General features: G+C 45.8%; 1 protein-coding gene across 4 annotated transcripts in view; it reads right to left on the reverse strand.

The window, feature by feature from the left end:
* The window catches only part of TNIK (TRAF2 and NCK interacting kinase), a 424,016-nt gene that overhangs the window by 51,486 nt on the left and 350,198 nt on the right, over window positions 1-22,332 (reverse strand). For all 4 annotated transcript variants that reach the window (XM_084847490.1, XM_084847491.1, XM_084847489.1 and 1 more), the window contains 2 exons: window positions 13,348-13,511; window positions 12,317-12,414 (listed from right to left, as the gene is read on the reverse strand). In XM_084847490.1, the coding sequence (XP_084703616.1) occupies window positions 12,317-12,414; window positions 13,348-13,511 (262 nt within the window). The remainder of the gene's footprint in view (window positions 1-12,316; window positions 12,415-13,347; window positions 13,512-22,332) is intronic.

Genomic DNA, 22,332 nt, shown 5'->3' on the forward strand with positions numbered 1-22,332 from the left:
CTGGAGATCTAGTGCATTTATCTGAAACAATATTCTTGAATCAATAGCAGCCAAATGCTAGTGGCTTTGAAACAATCCCGATAGTGGGCATTTTCATACAGGAGGCAAGCTGTTCACTAATGTAGGTTTGTGATGGAAAGAGGTTTCTCCATACGGTGAGCCACTCCAGGAATCTTTCACACATTAAATGATTAATGGATATGCCTCATGCACACTCTAACATTTGAGGAGTATACATGCCTTTTTCCCCCTCCATGTGCATATGTATACGATGTGTATATGTAGGAAGTGGCCAGGGCCAACTGTGGCTTGCCAAAGTACATACACACAGTGTGCACATAATAAAAAGGGCATATACTCAATTGATACATCACTTGTTCCATGCGCAAGCCCTTAGAAAGTGTTCACCTGCACATGTGGAGGCTAAAATTGTGTAGGGGGGCAAGTGGACACATGCAAGCCTGGCATCCAATTTCCCCAGGCACATGGGCTCTTCTAAAGACTTTCCTGTGTTGAGTAGGAAGATCTGCAAAGAGTTTCTACTTGTGTTTAGCTGAATACAGTTAGAAGCCTCCATGTGACTTGAAGACCTCATAAAGCAGGATTCCTGATCATGTAGAAGCTTCTAACTGCTCATCATGCATCAACTTACAGTTGTTGTTCAGTTGTTCAGTCGTGTCCGACTCTTCGTGACCCCATGGACCATAGCACGCCAGGCCTTCCTGTCCTGCGCTCTCTCCCGGAGTGTGCTCAAGTTCATAGTCATTGCATCGGTGATGCTATCTAGCCATCTCATCCTCTGCCGTCCCCTTCTCCTTTTGCCTTCAGTCTTTCCCAGCATCAGGGTCTTTTCCAGAGAGTTTTCTCTTCGCATTAGGTGGCCAAAATATTGGAGCTTCAGCTTCAGTATCTGTCCTTCCAAGGAGCACTCAGGGTTGATTTCCTTTAGGATGGACTGATTTGACCTCCTTGCAGTCCAGGGGACTCGTAAGAGTCTTCTCCAGCACCACAGTTCGAAAGCATCAATTCTTCGGCGCTCAGCCTTCCTTATAGTCCAGCTCTCACAGCCATACATTACTACTGGGAAAACCATAGCTTTGATTAGACGGACCTTTGTCGGCAAGGTGATGTCTCTGCTTCTTACTATGCTGTCTAGGTTTGCCATAGCTTTCCTCCCAAGGAGCAAGCGTCTTTTAATTTCATGGCTACAGTCACCGTCTGCGGTGATCTTGGAGCCCAAGAAAGTAAAATCTGTCACAGCTTCCATTTCTTCCCCTTCTATATGCCAGGAAGTGATGGGGCCAGATGCCATGATCTTAGTTTTTTTAATGTTGAGTTTCAAATCAGCTTTTGCACTCTCCTCTTTCACCATCAACAAGAGGCTCTTGAGATCCTCTTCGCTTTCTGCCATTAGGGTGGTATCGTCTGCATATCGGAGGTTGTTGATAATTCTCCCAGCAATCTTAATTCCGACCTGTGATTCATCCAACCCAGCATTTCTCATGATGTACTCTGCATATAAGTTAAATAAGCAGGGTGACAATATGCAGCCTTGTCGTACACCTTTCCCAATTTTGAACCAATCGGTTGTTCCATGTCTGGTTCTTACTGTTGCTTCTTGACCCTCGTACAGGTTTCTCAGGAGACAGGTAAGGTGGTCTGGTACTCCCATCACTTTAAGAATTTGCCACAGTTTGTTGTGATCCACACAATCAAAGGCTTTAGCGTAGTCAATGAAGCAGAAATAGACATTTTTGTGGAATTCTCTTGCTTTCTCCATGATGCAGCGAATGTTGGCGATTTGATCTATAGTTCCTCTGCCTCTTCGAAACCCAGCTTGTACTTCCAGTAGTTCTCGGTTCGCATACTGCTGAAGCCTAGCTTGTAGGATTTTGAGCATCGCCTTGCTGGCATGTGAAATGAGCGCAATTGTGCGGTAGTTTGAACACTCTTTGGCGTTGCCCTTCTTTGGAATCGGAATGTAAACTGACCTTTTCCAGTCTTGAGGCCATTGTTGAGTGTTCCGAATTTGTTGGCATATTGAATGCAGCACTTTAACAGCATCATTTTTTAGGATTTTAAATAGCTCAGCTGGAAGACTGTCATCTCCGCTGGCTTTGTTGTTAGTAATGCTTCCTAAGGCCCACTTGACTTCACTCTCTAGGATGTCCGGCTCAAGTTCAGTGAGCGCATTATCATGGCTATCAGGGACATTCAGATCTTTCCTGTATAGTTCTTCTGTGTATTCTTTCCACCTCTTCTTAATCTCATCTGCTTCTGTTAGGTCCCTGCCTTCTTTGTCCTTGATCATGCCTGTCTTTGCACAAAACGTTCCCTTGAGATCTCTGATTTTCTTGAAGAGATCTCTAGTCTTTCCCATTCTGTTGTTTTCCTCGATTTCTTTGCATTGTTCATTTAAGAAGGCCTTCTTGTCTCTCCTTGCTATTCTCTGGAACTCTGCATTCAGTTGGATATATCTTCCCCTTTCTCCCTTGCTTTTTGCTTCCCTTCTTTCCTCAGCTACTTGTAAAGCCTCATCAGACAGCCACTTGGCTTTCTTGCATTTCTTTTTTTTGGGGATGGATTGAGTTGCTGCCTCCTGAACAATGTTACGGACCTCCGTCCATAGTTCCTCAGGCACTCTGTCTATCAGGTCTAATCCCTGAAATCTATTCCTCACCTCCACTGTGTATTCATAAGGGATATGATTTAGGTCATACCTGAATGCTTTAGTGGTTTTCCCTACATTCTTCAATTTAAGCCGAAATTTTGCAACAAGAAGCTCATGATCTGAGCCACAGTCAGCTCCAGGTCTTGTTTTGACTGACTGTATAGAGCTTCTCCATCTTTGGCTGCAAAGGACATAATCAATCTGATTTCGATATTGACCATCTGGTGCACCACTGCACCACTGCAAATGCCCTATTACAGTACATACAGTTATAACAGCAAGCTAGAAACCCATGTATGCTGAACTCAGTGTGCATGGACAGCAGTAATCCAAGCCTCCTCTCCCTTTGGCATGCGCCACTCAGATGGCAGTTGGTAAGAGCTGATATTTTCCACTAGGAGCTGCACACTGAGGGAGTCATATGACGTCCTACTTACTTTACAGTTACACTGATACTAATGGATCCAAAGTTGAGTAAACTGCCAGAGTGCATTCTACTTTAGTGCAATCAAGGACCTGGTCCATAACAACATAAATTAATAAAACTAGCTCCGTGTTACAGTCACAATGAATTCTTGCTCAGAACTTATATGAAGGCTGAATATCATGCATCCTCGAATCAAAATATGGTCTCAGAGGGCAAATGCACTTTTGGAATCCCACTGAGGGAAAAGCTGAAAGGGCAGGGGAAATATCTGGAACAGTGAAAAGGAATCTCCTCCACACCTCCATCCTAACTGCCCCTCCAGAAGTGGCCTTTGCTTTTTAAAAGGGGGCTTTTAAGGTGACATCACAGACATCTGCATGCAACATCTAGTTTGACACTAGGTTGTACCAATGTCCAGCATTCTTAATGCAGCTGTACCAACTTAAAATGTGGATGTTGCAACCTGAAAAGCTGGGGCCTATAGACATGTTTTGCATGTGACATAGCATTTAATGACCCCAAACCATAGTATTTAATGACCCCAAACCATAGTATTTAATGACCCCAAACCATAGTATTTAATGACCCCAAACCTAAAGGCTGTTAGGATTTCTGATTTTGGTGAATATATGATGGAGTCCTGTTTCAGACAGGCATGCTGTACAAAGGCAAAGTCATTTTAATCCTACCTTGTTATCATGCAATTTTGTTTTCCCATCAGAAAAAGCTCAGAAACATGAGGTTTAATTTGGTCCTTTCTACAACAATTTTCTCTGTAATCCCAGATATTTTCTCCTTCATTTGTAACACATGAATCTCAATTTCCACAGATCCAGAATTACTTTTCTGGTGGGATAAATGTAAGCAGTCCGCAAGTGGATTTTATGGAGCCAAACAGGATAAAATGAAAGTTTTACATCTCTACTCTACCCCATCTGTCTTTTCCCAGAGGAGCTCCCTGTATCTATATAAATGCTTTCATCTGGAATCGTGATTGTAGTATCACCTTTTTGAATGTCAGCAACCAAGAAAATATGGCTTGATGTTAAGCGCTAACTAGTCACCCCTGCAAAGGCATGACTGAGAAAAGATATCACTAACCTCATCTATTGCTTTCTTATAGCTCTGGGAGTAAGGGAAGTTTAATCAGCATCAGAGGAAACAGATCAGGACAGGAAAATGCCAGAGGAGAGGCAAGCAGGTTAGAAATAAAATCAAAATTGTTAGCTCAGTGCTGTGAAGTGTAAAGAAAAAAATATCAACAAAACAGCAAATACATATTCAAGAGAGACTGAGTGGAAATTCCTCCCGTGCCCTATGCCAGTATAGAAATACAAAATGTCAAACACAAAATTAAACCAAGAAGAAACACTGGATGAGTTTGTTGTATGCCTTGGTGAAACCTCTAATAAAAAGACAAGTTGCTACCTGTAACTGTAGTTCTTCAAGTGGTCATCTGTGCATTCACACATATGGGCTCTGCATTTATGTGGAGCTTCCATACGGGAAACTTCTATAGCTGAGTAATTTTTAAAGGAACCCTTCCCTACTGTCCCAGGGCGCATGTCCCTAGCACGTTCCCACTTATTCCCTCAGTTCCTTCAGAGACGTTGTAGCCTTGGAACTGAGAAGAAATACCTTCAGTACCCAACATCAAACTTGAATATGACACTGAAGAGGGGATGGCAGGTGGGTTCTGTGAATGTACAGATGAACACTCAGTTACAGATATCAACCTGTCTTCCTTTGTGGTCTCTGTGCATTGCACATATGGGCAAGTAGCAAGCTAATTTACAAGGTGGTGGGTTGGTGTCTTATTACGATACAGAAGCACAGCATGGCTAAAAGTACAGTCAGCTCTAGCCCAAACATCCAATCTGGAATGTCTAATAAAGGTAGATGGTGTTGACTATGTTGCAGCGCAGCACAGTACAGTTCAGGGATGGCAACTCCTCTATCAAATGTGACTGACGTCGCTACCGCAGTGGGTAGAGTAAGCTTGGACTGGGGCAGACAGTTCGAGTCCAACCAGCTCATACGATAGCTCAATAGTCTTTACGACCCAGGACATGAAGTGTTGAGCTGAAAGTGGCTGGCCCTTATGCTTGCTGCCATAACAGAAAGACAGGCGAGCGAGAGTCGAAATTATTCGGTCCTTGAAGACCAACGCACAGTGAACATCAAGCGTCTGCAAACTCGACTCCAGAGGTGTAGATGATGCAGACAGAATAATGTCCTGTTTTAAATGAAAATCCGACACAACTTTAGGCAAGAAGGCAGGGTCAGGTCCAAGGAACTCACAGTAAAAAGTGAGGTAAGGCTGGTCTACTCTGAGAGCACACAGAGTTCACTGGCTCGGCGTGCGGATGTAACAGCTGCCAGATACACCACTTTCCAAGAAAAGAGGCATTGGGTCCATAATCGCCAGTGGCTCAAAAGGCTTGAATGAAACTGCTTTAAGCACTACAGAGAGGCTCCAGATTAGTACCTGTCAGGAATGAATCTGAGCATGTGGAGACAGCTAGCAGCTCCGATTCAAAATGGGAACAGCCAGAGCAGGGGGCGGCTCCTCCCTAGTGAGCTCAGATATGGCAAGGCGTTCTTCTCAAGACCTTGGCACACAGATGGCTCAGCCTGGAGGCCCCCCTTTCCTCCTCCATGAGAACCCAGGTCCTGGGGGAGGAGGAGAGTGAGGGGCGTGACTTGAAGGATGCTAGGGTCTGTCGCAGAGAGAAGTGGGGAAAGTTAGAGGTGGAGTTCAGACGCTCCACCAGGTGGGCTATGCGTGATAGCCTACATAGGAGGGAGCAACTGTAAGGGAGGGGCATCCCTCCCAAGCTAGTCTGGCTGGGAAATTCTTGTTCAAACTGCCTGCAACTTCTCTAACTTCCACTTCGGCTCCTCTATTGGTATTTGTAATTCTGTGGAGTAGTTGTTTCCTTTGTAGCCTGAGAGTTTCCTAGAATTTGCATTTGTAAGGAACCTGGTCGTTAACTAATATAGTAGTGAGCCTGAAGCCTGGTATTTTGGAGTGTGTTGATTGCAAAGGGGGAGGATGAAGGAACATGGCAGTACCATGGAGCGAACTGGTGGTGCTATATTCCTGATCCCCTTCAGGAATCTCTTCGCTATTGGATGTGAGAAGACAGAGAAACCCTCAATGGGAGGGTAAAAAGCAGAAACAGCAGACAAATAAACTCATAGCAATGACAATTTGAGTCCTTTCTCGAGGAGAAATGTGAGTACTTGGTGCAAGGAGCAACAGAGTGGGTGGAAACCTTGAGTGCAAGCAAAGGTGGATAAAGCAGTCCATGTTTCTCATGTACGAACACTGTGTAGAGAGGCATCAAGGATTCTCTGTATCGGTGCCAGGACCAGTTCAGCCTCTGTCACCCAATCCTCCATGCTGCTAAGTGGAGAGTCCCTAGGTCTGGGTGTTGGATTTGGCCATTCTCCCTGGTGAGAAGGGACGGATGTGATAGCAGACGACGGTGCTGACCTTGCACCATCCTGAGCAGCAGGGTGATCCATGGTTGGTGGGGTCACCAAGGATTTATGAGGATGCATTTGGCCCAGTCTGTCTCAATTTTCACCAGAACTGTGGTGATGAGAGGGAGTGGGGCGGGGCGGGGGGGAGGTAGAATGATGCTCCCATCCATTTGAGAACCAAAGCGCCTGCCCATGACCTGCTTGACTGCAGAAATTCTGGCACATAGCATTGTCTCGAGTGACAAATAGGTCCACATGTGGCATGCCCCAGCTCTGAAACAGAGTCCTCAATAGCGATCTGTCCAATTCCCACTTGTGGGAGGTAAGCCTGGTACAGCTGAGCTGGTCTGCCAAAACACTGCCCACACTGGCAACATGAACTGCGACCAGTCCAATCAGACAAGGTGAACACCACTGAAAGATCTCTAGCACTAGAGCAAGGAATAGGAGCGATCCCATACCCCCTTCCTTGTTCAGGTACGCAATGACCATCGTATTGCCCAAGGTGACCTGGACCACTCTGCCCATTAGATCCAACTTGAACACCTGAAGGGCCTTTTTCACTGTCCTGAGCTCTGGAAGGTTGTGTTGATGTGTTGACTTGCCTCCATGGCTGACCATTGTCCATGGACCGTAAGGCCCAAGCAATAAGCTCTCCATCCTGAGAACGATGCATCCTAGTTACTACTTGGGATGGCAAGTGTTGAAGGAAGGGCATGCTCTTTGATAGGTTGGCTGGCACCATACACCATCATAAGGAGTCCCTGACATCCTGTGGGAGCTGCAACTTGGTCTGGCGAGCATCCAAGTCGGTATCAAAGTTGGGTATGAGCCAGTTCTGCAGAGGCCTCATATTCAACCAACCATAGCGGACCACAGATATTGTTGCAGCCATAAGGCCTAATAAACATTGGGTTTTGAGTACTGAGATGGACTTGAGTTTAGTTCTGCTGCCAGCAACATTAGCACCTCCATTCAGTCCCAATGGAGGAACGCCCTGCCCAAGCAAGAGTCTATCAGTGCCCCAATGAACTGTAGAACTTTTGTGGGCTGCAGGTGAGATTTCTTGAGACTGAGGCATAGTCCCAGATTCTGAAGATTGCAGGTCACCTCTACCGACCAAAGAAGGTGATTCTGCGCTGACACTGCCAACAGCCAACCATTGATGTATGGGTACACCTTGACACCTTGAATTTGAAGATGGGAACAGACCACCACCATGCACTTGGTGAATACTCTCAGCACGGTGGCGAGGCCAAAGGGTAGTATCCAGAATTTGTAGGTGTTGGAACTGATAGCAAATTGGAGGTAATGTTGGTGTGATTCCTCTATGGCAAGGTGACAATACATATCCTTGAGGTCAAGAGAGGCAAAGAGAGGGAGGATAGTAGCCAGAGAAACCATGAGCAGCTTCCGGATGAAATATATAGGTTTAATTCTCAGAGGTCCAGGATCAGCTGGAGCCCTCCATCCTTCTTCAGTACCATGAAGTACCTGGAGTAGAATCTATCGCCGAGATGTGAATGCAGAATGGGCACAATGGCTCCCTTCCTGAGAAGTGTGTCGACTTCTTGATGGAGAACAGGTGGAGTCATAACTTTCACGGTACCGAGCAGAAGGAGGGCATCAAACTTGATGCTGTAGCCCCTCTGTATGATGGAAAGAACCCAGGAGTTTGGTATGATGTTGCGCCATGCCAGATGCTAAGAGGAGAGAAGAATTCTGAAGATGGGAAGGCGAGGAAAGAGACGAAGAAAAAAGGGGTTCGAGTCAAAGGCACCGCTTATTTCTGTTGTCAATTTTATGGTGATAACTATGAAACTTGGAAGTCACAGAATAATAGAATGAGAGAGCAGAAGGGTTAGAAGGGGCCTATAAGGCCATCGAGTCCAACCCCTTGCTCAAAGCAGGAATCAAGTCAGAGCATCCCTGATGGGTGGCTGTCCAGCCTCATTTTGAATGCCTCCAGTGTGGGAGAGCCCACTACCTCCCTAGGTAACTGGTTCTATTGTTGTATTCGAGAAAGACTTTCCCAATGCCACCAGCTGAGAAAGCTGCTGCTATGATGAAGTTGGTTGCTGAGGCTGGTATCTGGTGGTAGAGCCTTGGAACCAGCATCACTGTCGGGGTGGCTGCTGGGGCATGAACCCCATGCAATGTGCTGTGGTATGAGCCTTTTGTACCAAGTTTAATGTGTCGTTGGTCTTTGCATTAAACATGCCCTGACCATCCAAGGGAAGATCTTTGATGCGGGTTCTAGTTTCCTGGGGAAGGCCAGCCAATCTCAACCAGGTGTGATGACACAGGGCGATGGAACTGACAAGGATTTTTTTGAGTCACCATTGACTTGTTGGCGAGATGTGTTTACTGGTTGTCTCAATAACTTCATTGCCTTGGATTGAAAGAGGCAGGCCAGTTCCTTCTTGTCATCCAGAAGATGCTCAAAGAGGTGGCTAATCTTGTCCCATAGAAGAGCTGGTACCCAGACATAGCTGCCTGATAATTCAAGATCTTTAGGCCCATCGCTGCGGAGGAATATTATCTCCTCCCAAGTGGATCAAGCCATCTGCCTTCCTTATCATTCCGTGAAGAATGTTGCCTCCGTGACTTCCCTTGCGTTGCCTCCACAACTACCAAATTTGAAGCAGAGTGTTTAAGCAGGTATTCAGTGTTAGCTTCCTGGACATGATACATTCCTTCTAAATGCTTAGACATTGGTGGCATAGTGGAGGGAGGCTTCCAGGATTGTTTAATAGTCTCCTCCAATGCTGGAAGGAGTGGTATGGACACAGGCCAGGATAGTTCTGCATTCACAGTGTCAAAAACTGGATCCTGCACTGTGGAGGTCACTTGCTGGGTTTCCAAGCCCAGGGACTGTGCCACTGTCAAAACCTGATTAGAAAATTGTGCAAGGTCCTCTGATGGTGAGGTAGCGTCATTTGACCTAATAGCAGCATTAGGCGAAAAAATGGACAAAGAGCAGGAAGACTGAGATGTGGTTTCAGATTGATAGCCTTCCATACCGGAGAGCAGGTATTCTCCCAGTGGAGCCTGAAGTAGAGATTGTTTATTGCCTTCCTTGCAAGGGAGTGACGAAACACCTACAGTAATGATTTGTGGTAGTAACTGTAGCATGGCCAGCAGTTGTTCATGAGGTGAGATAGCCAGCAGTTGAATTGTTTGTTGCTGCTGTGGAGCAGGAGGTGCACTCTGAGGGGATGCATGAAAAATGTCCTCCCGATCCAGTGGTCTCAATACCGGACCCGATGGGAGCCAAGAGTATTGACTCACTTCCCAATATGGAGGGTCATGATGGCAAGGAGATTAGTAGGGACTGTATGGGCCATCATGGTCTTCAACCCAATCATGGGGTGTCCTTTATCAGACATCCCAAACGGAACATCTGTCACAGTCATAAAATGGGGATCTGGACCTATCTCGATCATGGCTTCACTTGTAAAAACTAGGGGGATGACCACTGTTAAATGAACCAACCGAGTAGAGTGAATACGGGGACTCCAGACGTTGATCTTGGAATGTTTTGTACCCTTGCGGGTGGGAACGAGGTGGCAAAGTGGGTGGATTCATAAGGATGGATCCAGGATCTCACCCTCAGATGTCGATTTGATCAGAATGGGATCTGCTGCCATCACCATATGAATTGGTGAGAACAGCATTGGTGGAGTGGGAGGTCCGGTTGTTGGTACAGGAGACTGTGTTCAATACTGAGGGACTGGAAGAGTAGTGGGAGACACAGCCAATACTGGAGGTCGTTGTCAATCCCAAGACACTAGAGCTGAATTGGGGAGAGTGGTAGGAAGCGAAGAACATGCTTGATCCTGAGTTGAAGCGCTGGGGGATGCAGCCAGTTCAGGAGGCTGCTGTTGATCCTGAGATGCCAGGGCAGGATCAGGGACAGTAGTAGGAACTGAAGGATATGCTAAAAAACCTTTTAGAAGTCGTTTTCTTCTTTTTAGGTTCTGAAGAATAAAGACTTGCCTGTTTAGAAGCTTTAGTCTTCTTGGAAAGCGTCTTAGCCAGTGCAAACATCAAAGACCGCCCCCGAGTGGGAGGATTTTGTGTACTTGGAGGAGCATGATGTTGAGGGGAAGACATCTCCGACACTGGATCAGACTTCTGCATGACCAAATCTCCTGGTGGGGAGGTTGGCTTCTCTGTCATACCCTTTGGTTCCTCCACTGCTTCCCACACTTGTTTCCACAGAGCAGCTTTCAGCTGGTCTGAGTGATTTCATCACGCCTGCTTTGAAAAAGCTTGGCAATGAGGACAAGCCTCAACAACATGGCCTTCTCCAAGGCAAAAAAGGCACAGAGAATGTCCATTGGTCAGTGATAACTTGCCTCCACAACAGACACACTTCCTAAACAGCACTCTAAGGTCCATAGCCTGTGAGGGCCATTGCAAGATGGTGAAAAATGAATATAAATAAAAACAACTCAGAAGAGTAAAGATAGAAAACATCGATAGAAAAAAGAAAGAAAGAATAAAACCTCAGCTTTTGGAATGCTTTCAGAATGAACTGAATGCAGGAGAAGTTCCCCCACGAGGCTACCACAGTGGCGGTTGAAAGAGAACTGAGGGAATAAGTGGGAACCCCCTATGGACATGCACACTGAGAAGGTGAGGGAAGGGTTTCCACCAAAATTCCTCAGCTATAAGTTTCCTGAATCGAGTCTCTGCACAGGGGCAGAGCCCATATCTGTGATGCATAGAGACCACGAAGAAGAACTAAGTGATGTTAAAACCCACCCCTAAATTAGAGCCTACACTCTCAAGGGCATGTGGGGCAACTACCTGGACCACCATACTAGGTTGACTTTGAAGGAAAACATTCTGTTGACTCTCCCTTACCTGCTGCTGCTTTTGATCAGAAACCAGGACACTGATTAACTAGAAGACTTCACTGATATATTGGACTGGCTTCGGTTTTCTTCCTGCTATGTTTTTCTGGCACCTAGATCTCACCTATCACTGTCCTGATTACACATTGGATTCCTGAATGTGAACGGGCACCCTTCTCTGCTCGGTGCTGTTTCCTGGGAGCGTATCTTTGCTATCTACCCTCTTTTAATTGGGCGACATACTTTCGTCTTAGGTGAAGCAGTGATAACCTGCCTATGGTTTCCTGCTTGTTTCTATAAAACCAATGGCCTCCTAACAGCATCATGCACCATCCTTTCCCTTTTAGATGCTGATTCTGGCTGGCTCTTGATAAGCACAAGAACTACTATCCTGTGTTTCTAGACAGCAACACCTGTCGATAGCTAGGTATCATGTCGTTCCTTCTCTACATGACTAATTTTAGAGGCAGTCCTCATATTCAGGAGCTAGGCTTCCCTCAGGATTAACTTTGTGACAGTGAATTACCCAAGTGTACTGATGAGATTCTACAAAGCACTTAAGTATGTAAGTAACTTTGAACATACTCATTCCATTGAAAGTATGATTTCATACAAATAGCCTCAATGGTCTGAATCACACTTTCATGTATTTCTGTGCTGAAGCAAGCTCAAACCATAATTTCTCTGAACATTCCTGTCTTTTGCAGTCTTTTCCCATATGCAAGTCTGAACTGGGGCGGGGGACACAAACAACAGCACTTGACTCTTTTTCTTTGTTCCCAAGGTTGCGGTAAGGTTGCTGCCCAAAGAAAAACTCAGTTAGCCTCTGTTGGCAGCATTCTATCACAAAACACATTGAAGACTCACAGCAGGTCTGCTTGGTCGTGTCATGTCCTTGCTGTCTTCCTGTTTTATCTTAGCTGGCTCATGAGGGAGGATGGGTGATCCTTCAGGCTTGGCATTCCCTGGGCAAAGAGCAAAGCAGGTGCAAATGGGATTAAAGACTTTCCTACCCCCAGAGATCACAACAAAGAGAAAAATGAGAAATGCTCTGCTTCACAGAAGCCCATTCTCTCTCCATCTGCTTCAGGATCCACTCTAAATCCCTCCCTCTTTTTTTTTTAAAAAAAGTCTTTATGGACATGGAACTCTAAGGATGTGCTAGGACTCTTTACTGATATATAAGCTGTTGCTAAGGAAGTCCGGACTTTTCTCCACTCCTACACCATTGCCATTTTTCTTTGCAGTTTAAGCACTTTGCTTAAGTTAACCTGTAGCTATGCTGTACCACATTGCACTACAGGTGGTGTTCCAAGGACTGAATATACACTTTAAAAAAATGCCCCGCACATAAAAACCAAGCATATTGGGGAGAAGACTATGGTAGATAGGTGCTCCATGATGTGCTAGATTTCTACATGGAGGAGATATTCTGTAGGAAGGAGCTTTGTAGGCTTTCCAGCCTCAGTATGAACTACAGCTTAATTGAAAGGCAGCTACTGGGTGGGTTTGCCCTAAAAGACTGTGGGCAGTGTCAGGTCCAGTGCTCTGCCTCAGGGCTAGGCACTATAACTTGGGGGAGGGGGGAAGGGTTATTTGGTCCAGAAGCTTCTCTTCCTACAACGGCCTGCCAGCCCTGCCTCTCTGCCCAGGACCTGGGCAGCTGAACCTCCTCTCTAGTGGCAGGCACATCTTGCAGTGTCCAAGCCATCACGTTTTCATAGCAGGAATGGGGGATTTCCTTTACAGTGCTAGAGATAGAGAGCTAGACAGCAGAGACAGGAATGCAAATTTTTTGTTTTTGTTTTACAAAGGTTCAGATGACAGTCAAATGGACAGAGTGTTGAATTTGGCAGAAAGAAAAAAGAAAAAAAAGAAGAGCAGCGAGGAAGTCTCACCTCTGGCTCGGTTACGCTCACTCGAACCAGCTTGGGATCCAGGTTGCGAGCCTGCCTGCGAACTGGGCTGTGAGCTGGGGGTGCTCGAGCTGGAAGAGCTGCCACTGCTTGTCCTCTGTAAGGGGTTTTCTATTATGGGCTCTGTTCTCCGCAGGTCAGGGTTACTAGAAAGGAGAAAGAATGGCCATTGCTCTTCTTGTGTCTTTTAGGAAGCTCTGTGTCAAGTTAGTAGAAGGGGGAAAGCTACTGGGTGCCAATGAAGCTGGCAAATCCATCTTATATCTGGTGGTCACTTCTGGGCACTTTCTGCCTCCAAAGCAGCAGATCCTCCTCATGGGCATGCTATGTTTGAACACATTGCTGGGAATCACCTTTTTGAACCTTTTGTACACGCTCCTTATCCCAGCCTTCTCCAACCTGGTGCCCTCCAGATATTTTTGACTGCAACCCCCAGCATTCCTGACCATTGACCATGCTGGCTGGAGCTGATGGGAGTTGAAGTCAAAAACATCTGGAGGGCACCAGGCCGGGGAAGACTACTTTATATGAACACCTGTAACTGTGGAGATGATGGGTATGCCTGAAGTTGTCCTAGGCCAACAACAAAGTTACAGACTGGTTCCTATGTAATGGAAACCATGGTTTTCATCTGAGTGAATGAGCTGCAGTGAGCTTTGGCCTCACATGCGCACCCTTCCCCGTGGAAGCTTTCACTTCTGATTTTTAAACAACCACAGCACTCTGTTACATCCAAGATCAGATCCTGGTTAATTCACTAACTAACAAAAGAACAAAAGAAGAGCCAGGCCAGATCAGGCCAAAGGCCTGTCTAGTTCAGCATTCTGTTCCCATAGGAATCAAGGTAGGCCATGAGTGCAACAGCACCGCCCTGTTTGTGTTCCCCAGCTACTGGCATAAAGAGGCAGTAAGAGGCCTTTGATACTGGAGGTAGCATATAGCCATCAGGACTAGTAGCCATTGATAGATTCATCCTCACTGAATTTGTCTAATCCCCTTTCAAAGCTGTCCAAGTTGGCAGCCATCACTACATCTTGTGATAGCAAATTCCATACTTTCTGTGTGATGAAGTACTTCCTTTTATCTGTCCTGAATCTACCACCATTTAGCTTCATTAGCTGACCCCGGGTTCCAGTATTATGAGATCATTTTCTCCACATCATGCATAATTGTATATAATACTATCATGTCTCCCCTTAGCTGACTTTTTCTAAGCAAAACAGCCCCAAATGTTGTAACTTTTTATCATAGGGGACTTGCTCCAGCCCCTTGATCATTTGGCATGCCCTTTTCTAACTCTACAATGCCTTTTTGAGGTATGGTGACAAGAAATGCAGGTTGCTTATCTGTAACTGTAGTTTTTCGAGTTGTCATCTGTGCATTCACACATATGGGCTCTGCGCCTGCGCCGAGTCCCATTTGGTAAGCTTCCATAGCTGAGGAACATTTTGGCAGGAACCTTTCCCCCCCCGTCCACTGAGCATGTCCCAGTGGATTCCTGCCCATTCCCTTAATTCCTTGAGCCCGCCAATGTGGCCTCGGACCCGAGGGAAACAATCATGCCTCGGTACCAAAATCGAATGTTACACTGACACCAAAGTGAGGACAGTGGGAGGGTTGGGTGAATGCACAGATGACCACTTGAAGAACTACAGTTACAGGTAAGCAACCTGCATTTCTTTTTCATGGTCTCTGTGCATCACACATATGGTACCGAAGGATCACAAGGAAGACCACTTTGCAGCATAGGAACAATGGGTAGCAGGCTTCCTCGCTGCATCGAGGATTGCCTGAACTCTGGGTTGAACCCGAGGAGGAGTGATCACTGTTGGATCCTCCAAGCTGTGAGCGTCAGCGTGTCGAGATCTGGGTGACAGATCCAGCCTCGGTCCTGAGATATCAAGTCTGGATCCTGCGGAAGGTGGAGGAATCGATTTCTCGACAGACAAAGTGAAGTTGGGAAACATGGTTGTCTCGGCCACCAAGAAGCAATGAGAATACAGTCTGTCCTGTTGAGGCTATCTTCTGCAGCAACTTGGAGAGGAGCCGAAATGGCGGAAACAGGTAGAAAGGTTCTCCCCACCACTGAATCTGGAATGCATCGCCCAAAGAGGATTGACTGAACCCTGCTCTTGTACAGAGTAGGGGCATATGGCATTCGCTGGAGTGGTGAAGAGGTCTGTTGTTGGATTGCCCCAATGCTGGAAGAGGAGATCCAGAATACAAGACAACATCTGCCACTCATGAGGAGACTGGTACCTCTGGCTTAGAGTGTCTACTAAGACATTGTCCTTTCAGGCAATATGAAGAGCATTCAAGAGAATGCCCTGCTGAACTGTCCATTGAAAGATGTCCAACATGAGGTTGACAAGTCGTGAACAGTGCATCCTGCCCTGCTTCTGGATGTGCCAGAAGACTGACGTATTGTCCATCAAGACTTGCACATGTCTGCCCTGAAGGTAAGGCTCGAAAGCACGCATTGCTTTCCAAGTCGCAAGAAACTCTAAAAGATTTATGGATGAGGCTAATGGATGAAACGCATGCCCCGATCCAAGTTGTACGGCTGCATCTACCAAAGGAGGGCCATTAGCACCCTGTTCAGGATCGAAAGGTGACAGCACCGAGCATCCAAGCTGGGGTTGAAGTTTTGGAGTAGCCAATTTTGTAGTGGTTGCATCTGAAGTCTTGCCCAACCAAGACCATAGCAGCCATGTGGCCCAATAGAACTTGGATGGTGTGGGTGGTGACCAAGCAACGGGTGAAGACAGTCTCCACAAGAGCAATGAATTGCTTTTGCCAGTTTCGAGGGAGGTAAGCACACACAACTGTCAAATCCAATAATGTTCCTATAAACTGGAGGTGTTGAGTTGGTTCCAAGGTTGACTTTTCTCTGTTGACATAGAGGCCCAATTCGCCCAGAAGGTTCAGAACAATCCCGATGGCACGACAAAGATCCCTCCTCGAATCTGAGACCAGGAGCCACTCATCGAGATAAGGATAAAGCTTGATGCCTTGCAGCCTCAGGTATGTGCACATGACCACCATGCACTTGGTAAAAACTCTCGAGGTGGTTGCCAGGACGAATGGCAAGACCTGAAACTGGAACATGTCGGTACCAATGACCAAGTGCAGGTATTGATGGCGGGCATCCACAATTGCTATATGGAAGTAGGCGTCCTTCAGTTCCACGACAGCAAACCAGACATTCTTTCAAAGAAGAGGGAGGACTGTAGCCAAAGTGATCATTCTGAACCTTCTGGGCTTGATAAACTTGTTCAAGTTCCTTAAATCCATGATGGGGTGAAGGCCTCCACCCCGCTTCAGTACGGTGAAGTACCGGGAGAAGAAACCATTGTCCGCTTGGAATGGAAGGACTGTCTGAATAGCCCCCTTTTGGAGCAAGGTTGACATCTCCAGAAGGAGGGCCTGCGACTGTGGTGTGATGCAAACAGCGCCCCCCGGGGGGGGGAATCTATCATATAACCCTGAGCAATTATGTACAAGACCCAGGTGTCTGATGTTATTATCTTCCAGGTCAGTAGGAAGTGCGTCAGAACGGATCCGAAGAAGGGGGGGGGGGCTGGGAAAAGCGGGAGCAATGAATGTTGGAGAGTCAAAGTCGACACTTTGAAGATGAGTCAATCCTGCCGCAGTCCTGACAAAACTTTGCAGATTAAGCATGCTGTTACTTCTGTTGAGTAGGTTGGTAGCGCTCGTACTGGTCAAACTGCGGTTTGGTCGTGTATGGCTGGGACTGAAACCACCTGCGACCTTTGTACTTTTGTTGCACTGGCTGAGGGCCCAAGCCCATCTTATGAGCAGTTGTTTTAGCTTTCTGGACAGAGTCCATTTGCTCGTCCGTCTTTGAATTGAAGAGCCCTTCTCCATCGAAAGGCAGGTCTTCTATTCGAGATCTAGCTTCAGGAGTCAATCCTGCAGACTGGGTTGATTGGGGAAAAGCTCTCGATCCCAAGAGACTGGTAGCAGAGGGGGAAATCCCAGGATTTCACCCTTGGACATAGTTGACACCAGTTCAGTGACTGGAACAGCAGGTGACAGTGACAGCACACGAATCAGCAAGTCCAGCAACAGAGGGGGTGCTGGGATTGTTGGTTTCGAAGTGTTGTCAGCAACCTTCTTTTTCTTATGCTTTTTCAGGCCATGTGATCCTGACTTTGGAATCTTTGCCTTTTCTGTGATTTTTCTCATGACTGAGAGTGCTAAGGAGCACCCCAGAGTCAGAGGATCAGTCTGTTTGACTGAGGTAGCCGGAAGAGACTTCGGCTTGGATGGAAACATAGCCGCCTGAAATTTGCCACTTATAGAGGACCCTGCAGCATTTTTTTGGGACTGTAGCCAACAGTGTTCTCCTCCCCACAGCACTGCCTTTAGTCTGTGCACTCTGTTCTTTCGTGTCTGTTTAGCAAATGATTGGCACAGGGAGCAGGAATCAGGGAGGTGTCCTTCACCCAGGCAAAAAAGGCAAAGGGAGTGAGGGTCAGTGGGGGGCAATTTACTCCCACACTTGACACACTTTCAAAAAGGTACCTTTGTGGCCATAAGATGGCACCGCAGCCATGGTAGAAAGATGGACGGATGACAAAGATGACAAACAAAAATGTTTTTTATTTTTTGGGGTGGACGACGACAATGAGGCAGACAATGAAGAAAAAACAAGGACAAACAACAAGAAAAATAACACAGAAAGAACCTCAGCAATTCTCTTTCTAAGAGAGAGGAAGCGGGCGGGAATCCACTGGGACATGTGCAGTGGACGGTGGGGAAAGAGTTCCCGCCAAAATGTTCCTCAGCTATGTAAGCTTCCCGAATGGGCAAGCTTCCCATATGTGTGATGCACAGAGACCATGAAGAAGAACTAGAATTTAAACAAACCATCATTCTCCAAGTTTAGACATCCCAGGGAAGCTTCTAATCTTGCCCTTGCAGATGTGAAAGCGGAGACAGCAGGGCAGAGTACGCAAACCTGTGGCTTGCCACAGCTTGTTCACATAGTGCGAAGCATTCATTTCCTGTTATGTCTGAACTGGGGCTACAAATCTCTCTCTGCTTCACTATCATGACTTTTTGGAAGGCATCCTAGGAATTATAGCTTTGTGAAGGTTGTTAGAATTCTGCTAAGAGAGCCTCAAAGATACTTGGTGTGTGTGTGTTTGCACTCAGATCTTCATAGGTATAAATTAAGTTACACAGACATGTTGTTCAACTTCACAGAAGGTAATCAACTAACAACAATGATAGACTTGCTATATGTTTTCTGTGACCCTCCAATTACTAACATACATCACTGTTTTTTTTTTGATTTACTTATGTTGTAGATTAAGCACTTTCGTATGTACAAGTCATCGATGATTGGGGGGGGGGGGGGGGGAAGAATGGTATTATCCAAAATGCCTTAATCTACACTACTAAAAATGCAACCAAAAATGAAGTAAACCAGAAAATTTCAGATTATTTCATTCCAAAACATACATTCCTCAGCAGCTGCAAGTATGGCAATGGATTACATCTTCTCAGCTCCTATTCCCTGATGTTCGTGGTTTCATATCTCATTTGTTTCAAGCAACTGTACCTGACCCCTCATTTGCCAGCTCTACAATGCCTCTCATTCTGGCTCCCTCTTGAAGAGAGACATTGCTTCTGCACATATTACATTTTACGCCTTGGCAGCTGCACCAAGAAGTAACGGCTGCGTTTATCTTGAGGTAGCAGCAAGCCTACCGGCACTTCCAGAGGGACTGTTTTGCAAGTGTCAGAGGCACAAAATTATAGGGAACTGTGGTGATCCTCATTCTGATTTGCTGCTACTCCAAACAAATTATCAGGGTGATGAGGACAGGTGCCACAGTCCCAATCAGCAACTATAGTACTAGGCGCCTGTGTTAGTTGGTACCTCTCTTCTTTGAGGAATCCCACAAGCCCAACTTCTGCTTTAGCACTAAAGTTGCCAGGGAAGCTGCCTATCTTTCATAGAATCATAGGATTTCAGAGTTGGAAGGGACCTTGGAAGTCATCTAGTCCAGCCCCCAAATAGCAGTTTGAGGTAATTCAACTAAATGAGGAGGCACTGGGGAAAAAAAGCAGCAGCACAATGTAGGATCAAAAGTAAAAACCAAATCCAAGAGCTACTACAATGTAGAGTATTGGACTTGAACCAGGGGTATCTGGGTTCAAATCCTGGCTCTTTGAAGGAAATGTGGGATGAAAATGATAGAGACTTATTATGTAACCTATCTATCACATATGCATCCCACCTTTTCTCCAAGAGGTCAGGATTTGAATTCAGGGCTCCCTGGCTCAAGTCCAATACTCTACACTGGCCTGGGTCTCAGGTTGATTTTAAAATGCACATGAAACTGTTCGGAAGTGCATGCAATGCACATCCAGCTTAATCTATTTCAAAAGGTTAACAAAATCATAACAGATGATAAAGAAAAGGCAGAAGTGCTCAACTCCTACTTCAGCTCAGTCTCCTCCTGAAAGAGGGCCTATGACCCCCGCTGGCAAAGGCGAAGTACAGGCTGAAGGGGCAGGATTGCAGCTTGAGACTGATAGGCATATGGTCAAGGAACACCTAATTACTTTGAATGAGTTCAAATCTCCAGGGCCTGATGAACTGCATCCTAGAGTAATAAAGGAACTGGCAGAAGAACTCTCAGAACTGCTGTCTATTCTGTTTGAGAAATCATGGAGGACGGGGGAAGTGCCAGATGACTGGAGGAGGGCTAATGTTGTCCCTATCTTCAAAAAGGGTGAAAAGGAGGAACGTGGGAACTACAGACCAGTCAGTCTGACATCAATCCCAGGGAAAATTCTGGAGCAGAATAAAGTGATCAGTCTGTAAGCACCTTGAAAACAATGCAGTGATTACTCAATGCCAACATGGATTTGTCAAGAACAAATCCTGCCAGACTAATCTGATCTCATTTTTGGAACAGGTAACCTCCCTTGTGGACTGTGGGAATGCTGTGGACCTCGACTTCATACCTCGACTTCAGCAAAGCTTTTGACAAAGTGCCCCATGATATCCTGATGAGTAAACTAGCTAAAAGTGGGTTACATGAAACAACGATCTGGTAGATCCACAGTTGGCTACAGAATTGGACTCAAAGAGTGCTTATCTATGGGATCTTCTCAAACTGGGGAGAGGTAACAAGCGGGGTACCACAGGGCTCAGTCCTGGGCCCAGTGCTCTTCAACATTTTTATTAATGACTTGGAGGAGGAGGTTCAGGGAATGCTGATCAGATTTGCAGATGACACAAAATTGGGCGGGATAGCTAATAACCTAGAAGATAGAAACAGAATTCAAAGTGATCTTGATAGGATGGAGTGCTCGGTAGAAATAACAGAATGAAATTTAATAGGGATCAATGCCAAGTTCTGCACCTAGGAAAAAGAAACCAAATGCACAGTTACAAGATGGGGGATACTTGGCTCAACAATACTACAAGCAAGAAGGATCTTGGAATTGTTGTAGATCACAAGCTGAATATGAGCCAACAATGTGATGGGGCTACAATCAAATGCTATTTTGGGCTCCATTAATAGAAGTATAGCTTCCAAATCCCGGGAAGTACTAGTTTCCCTCTACTCAGCACTGGTTAGGCCTCATCTGGAGTACTGTGTCCAGTTCTGGGTGCCACACTTTAAGAGGGATGCAGACAAACTGGAGAGGGTTCAGAGGAAGGCAACAAAGATGACTGGGGACTGGAAACAAAGCCCTATGAGGGGAGACTGAAAGAACTGGGCATGTTTAGCCTTGAGAAGACTGAAGGGAGATAGGATAGCACTCTTCAAGTACTTGAAAGGTTGTCACAGAGAAGAAGGCCAGGATCTCTTCTCAATCATCCCAGAGTGCAGAACACATAATGGGCTCAAGTTAAAATGCTGTTTTAATGTTTTAATATAATTTTAATTGTATTGTTGTTTAATGTATATTTTAACTTCTTAATATTTTGATATGTTTTAATTGTATATGTTTTAATTTTTGTAAGCTGCCTTGTGTCCCAGTACTGGGGAAAAGGTGGGATATAAATAAATAAATAAATAAATAATAAAATAAAATAATAATAAGTAGTAGTTACAGGAAGCCAGATTCTGGATGAACATCAGGAAAAACTTCCTGACTGTTAGAGCAATACCACAATGGAACCAATTACCTAGGGAGGTAGTGGGCTCTCCCACACTGGAGCCATTCAAGATGAAGCTGGATAGCCATCTGTCAGGGATGCTTTGACTTGGATTCCTGCATTGAGCAGGGGGTTGGACTTGATGGTCTTATAGGCCCCTTCCAACCTTACTATTCTGTGATTCTATGAGCATTCAGCAGAAGGTGAGAATGAGGACTGGAAAATCTGGGCTGAGAATCTGTGACTGGCCCAAAGACACCCAGTGAGCTTCCATGGCAGAGTGGGGACTAGAACCTGGATCTCCCAACTCCCAGTTCAGCACTCTAGCCATTACACCACACTGACATCTTCATTATTTTATCTGTGAGCTTAATGTATGTTTTCCTCGAATTTGGTGCCCCACTTAACATGGTGCCCTTGGCGACCACCAAATTTGCCTAGCGTTGAAGAAGTTTATTTGTATAAACCACAAGTTATTGCAAAAAAGTTAAAACAGAGATAGGTTGTCACCTTTACAAGTATTAGAAATAGATTTTTGAAACTTTGTTCTAATTTTCTTAGCTGGAATTGCAAACAAGGCCACCCACTTAGTAACATACGGATCACTATCAGAGAACAGTGCAAGCATTTTCTCAGAGGACAGATCCCCATTTGTACCTTCTGCTGAATGTGTCGATGCTGGGAGCAGAGCCAGCAAGTGCAATCTGCAAAGGTAAGTCCTGTTTCACTAGAATTAGAGTTCTTTGATAGTGTCAATAAACATGTGGACAGGGGTGATTTGGTAGGCATTGTTTATTTGGACTTCCAAAAGATATTTG

Source organism: Heloderma suspectum, chromosome 3 (assembly GCF_057233095.1).
Source record: "Heloderma suspectum isolate Gila_16-S chromosome 3, 16-S_ref, whole genome shotgun sequence".
Taxonomy (NCBI): domain Eukaryota; kingdom Metazoa; phylum Chordata; class Lepidosauria; order Squamata; family Helodermatidae; genus Heloderma; species Heloderma suspectum.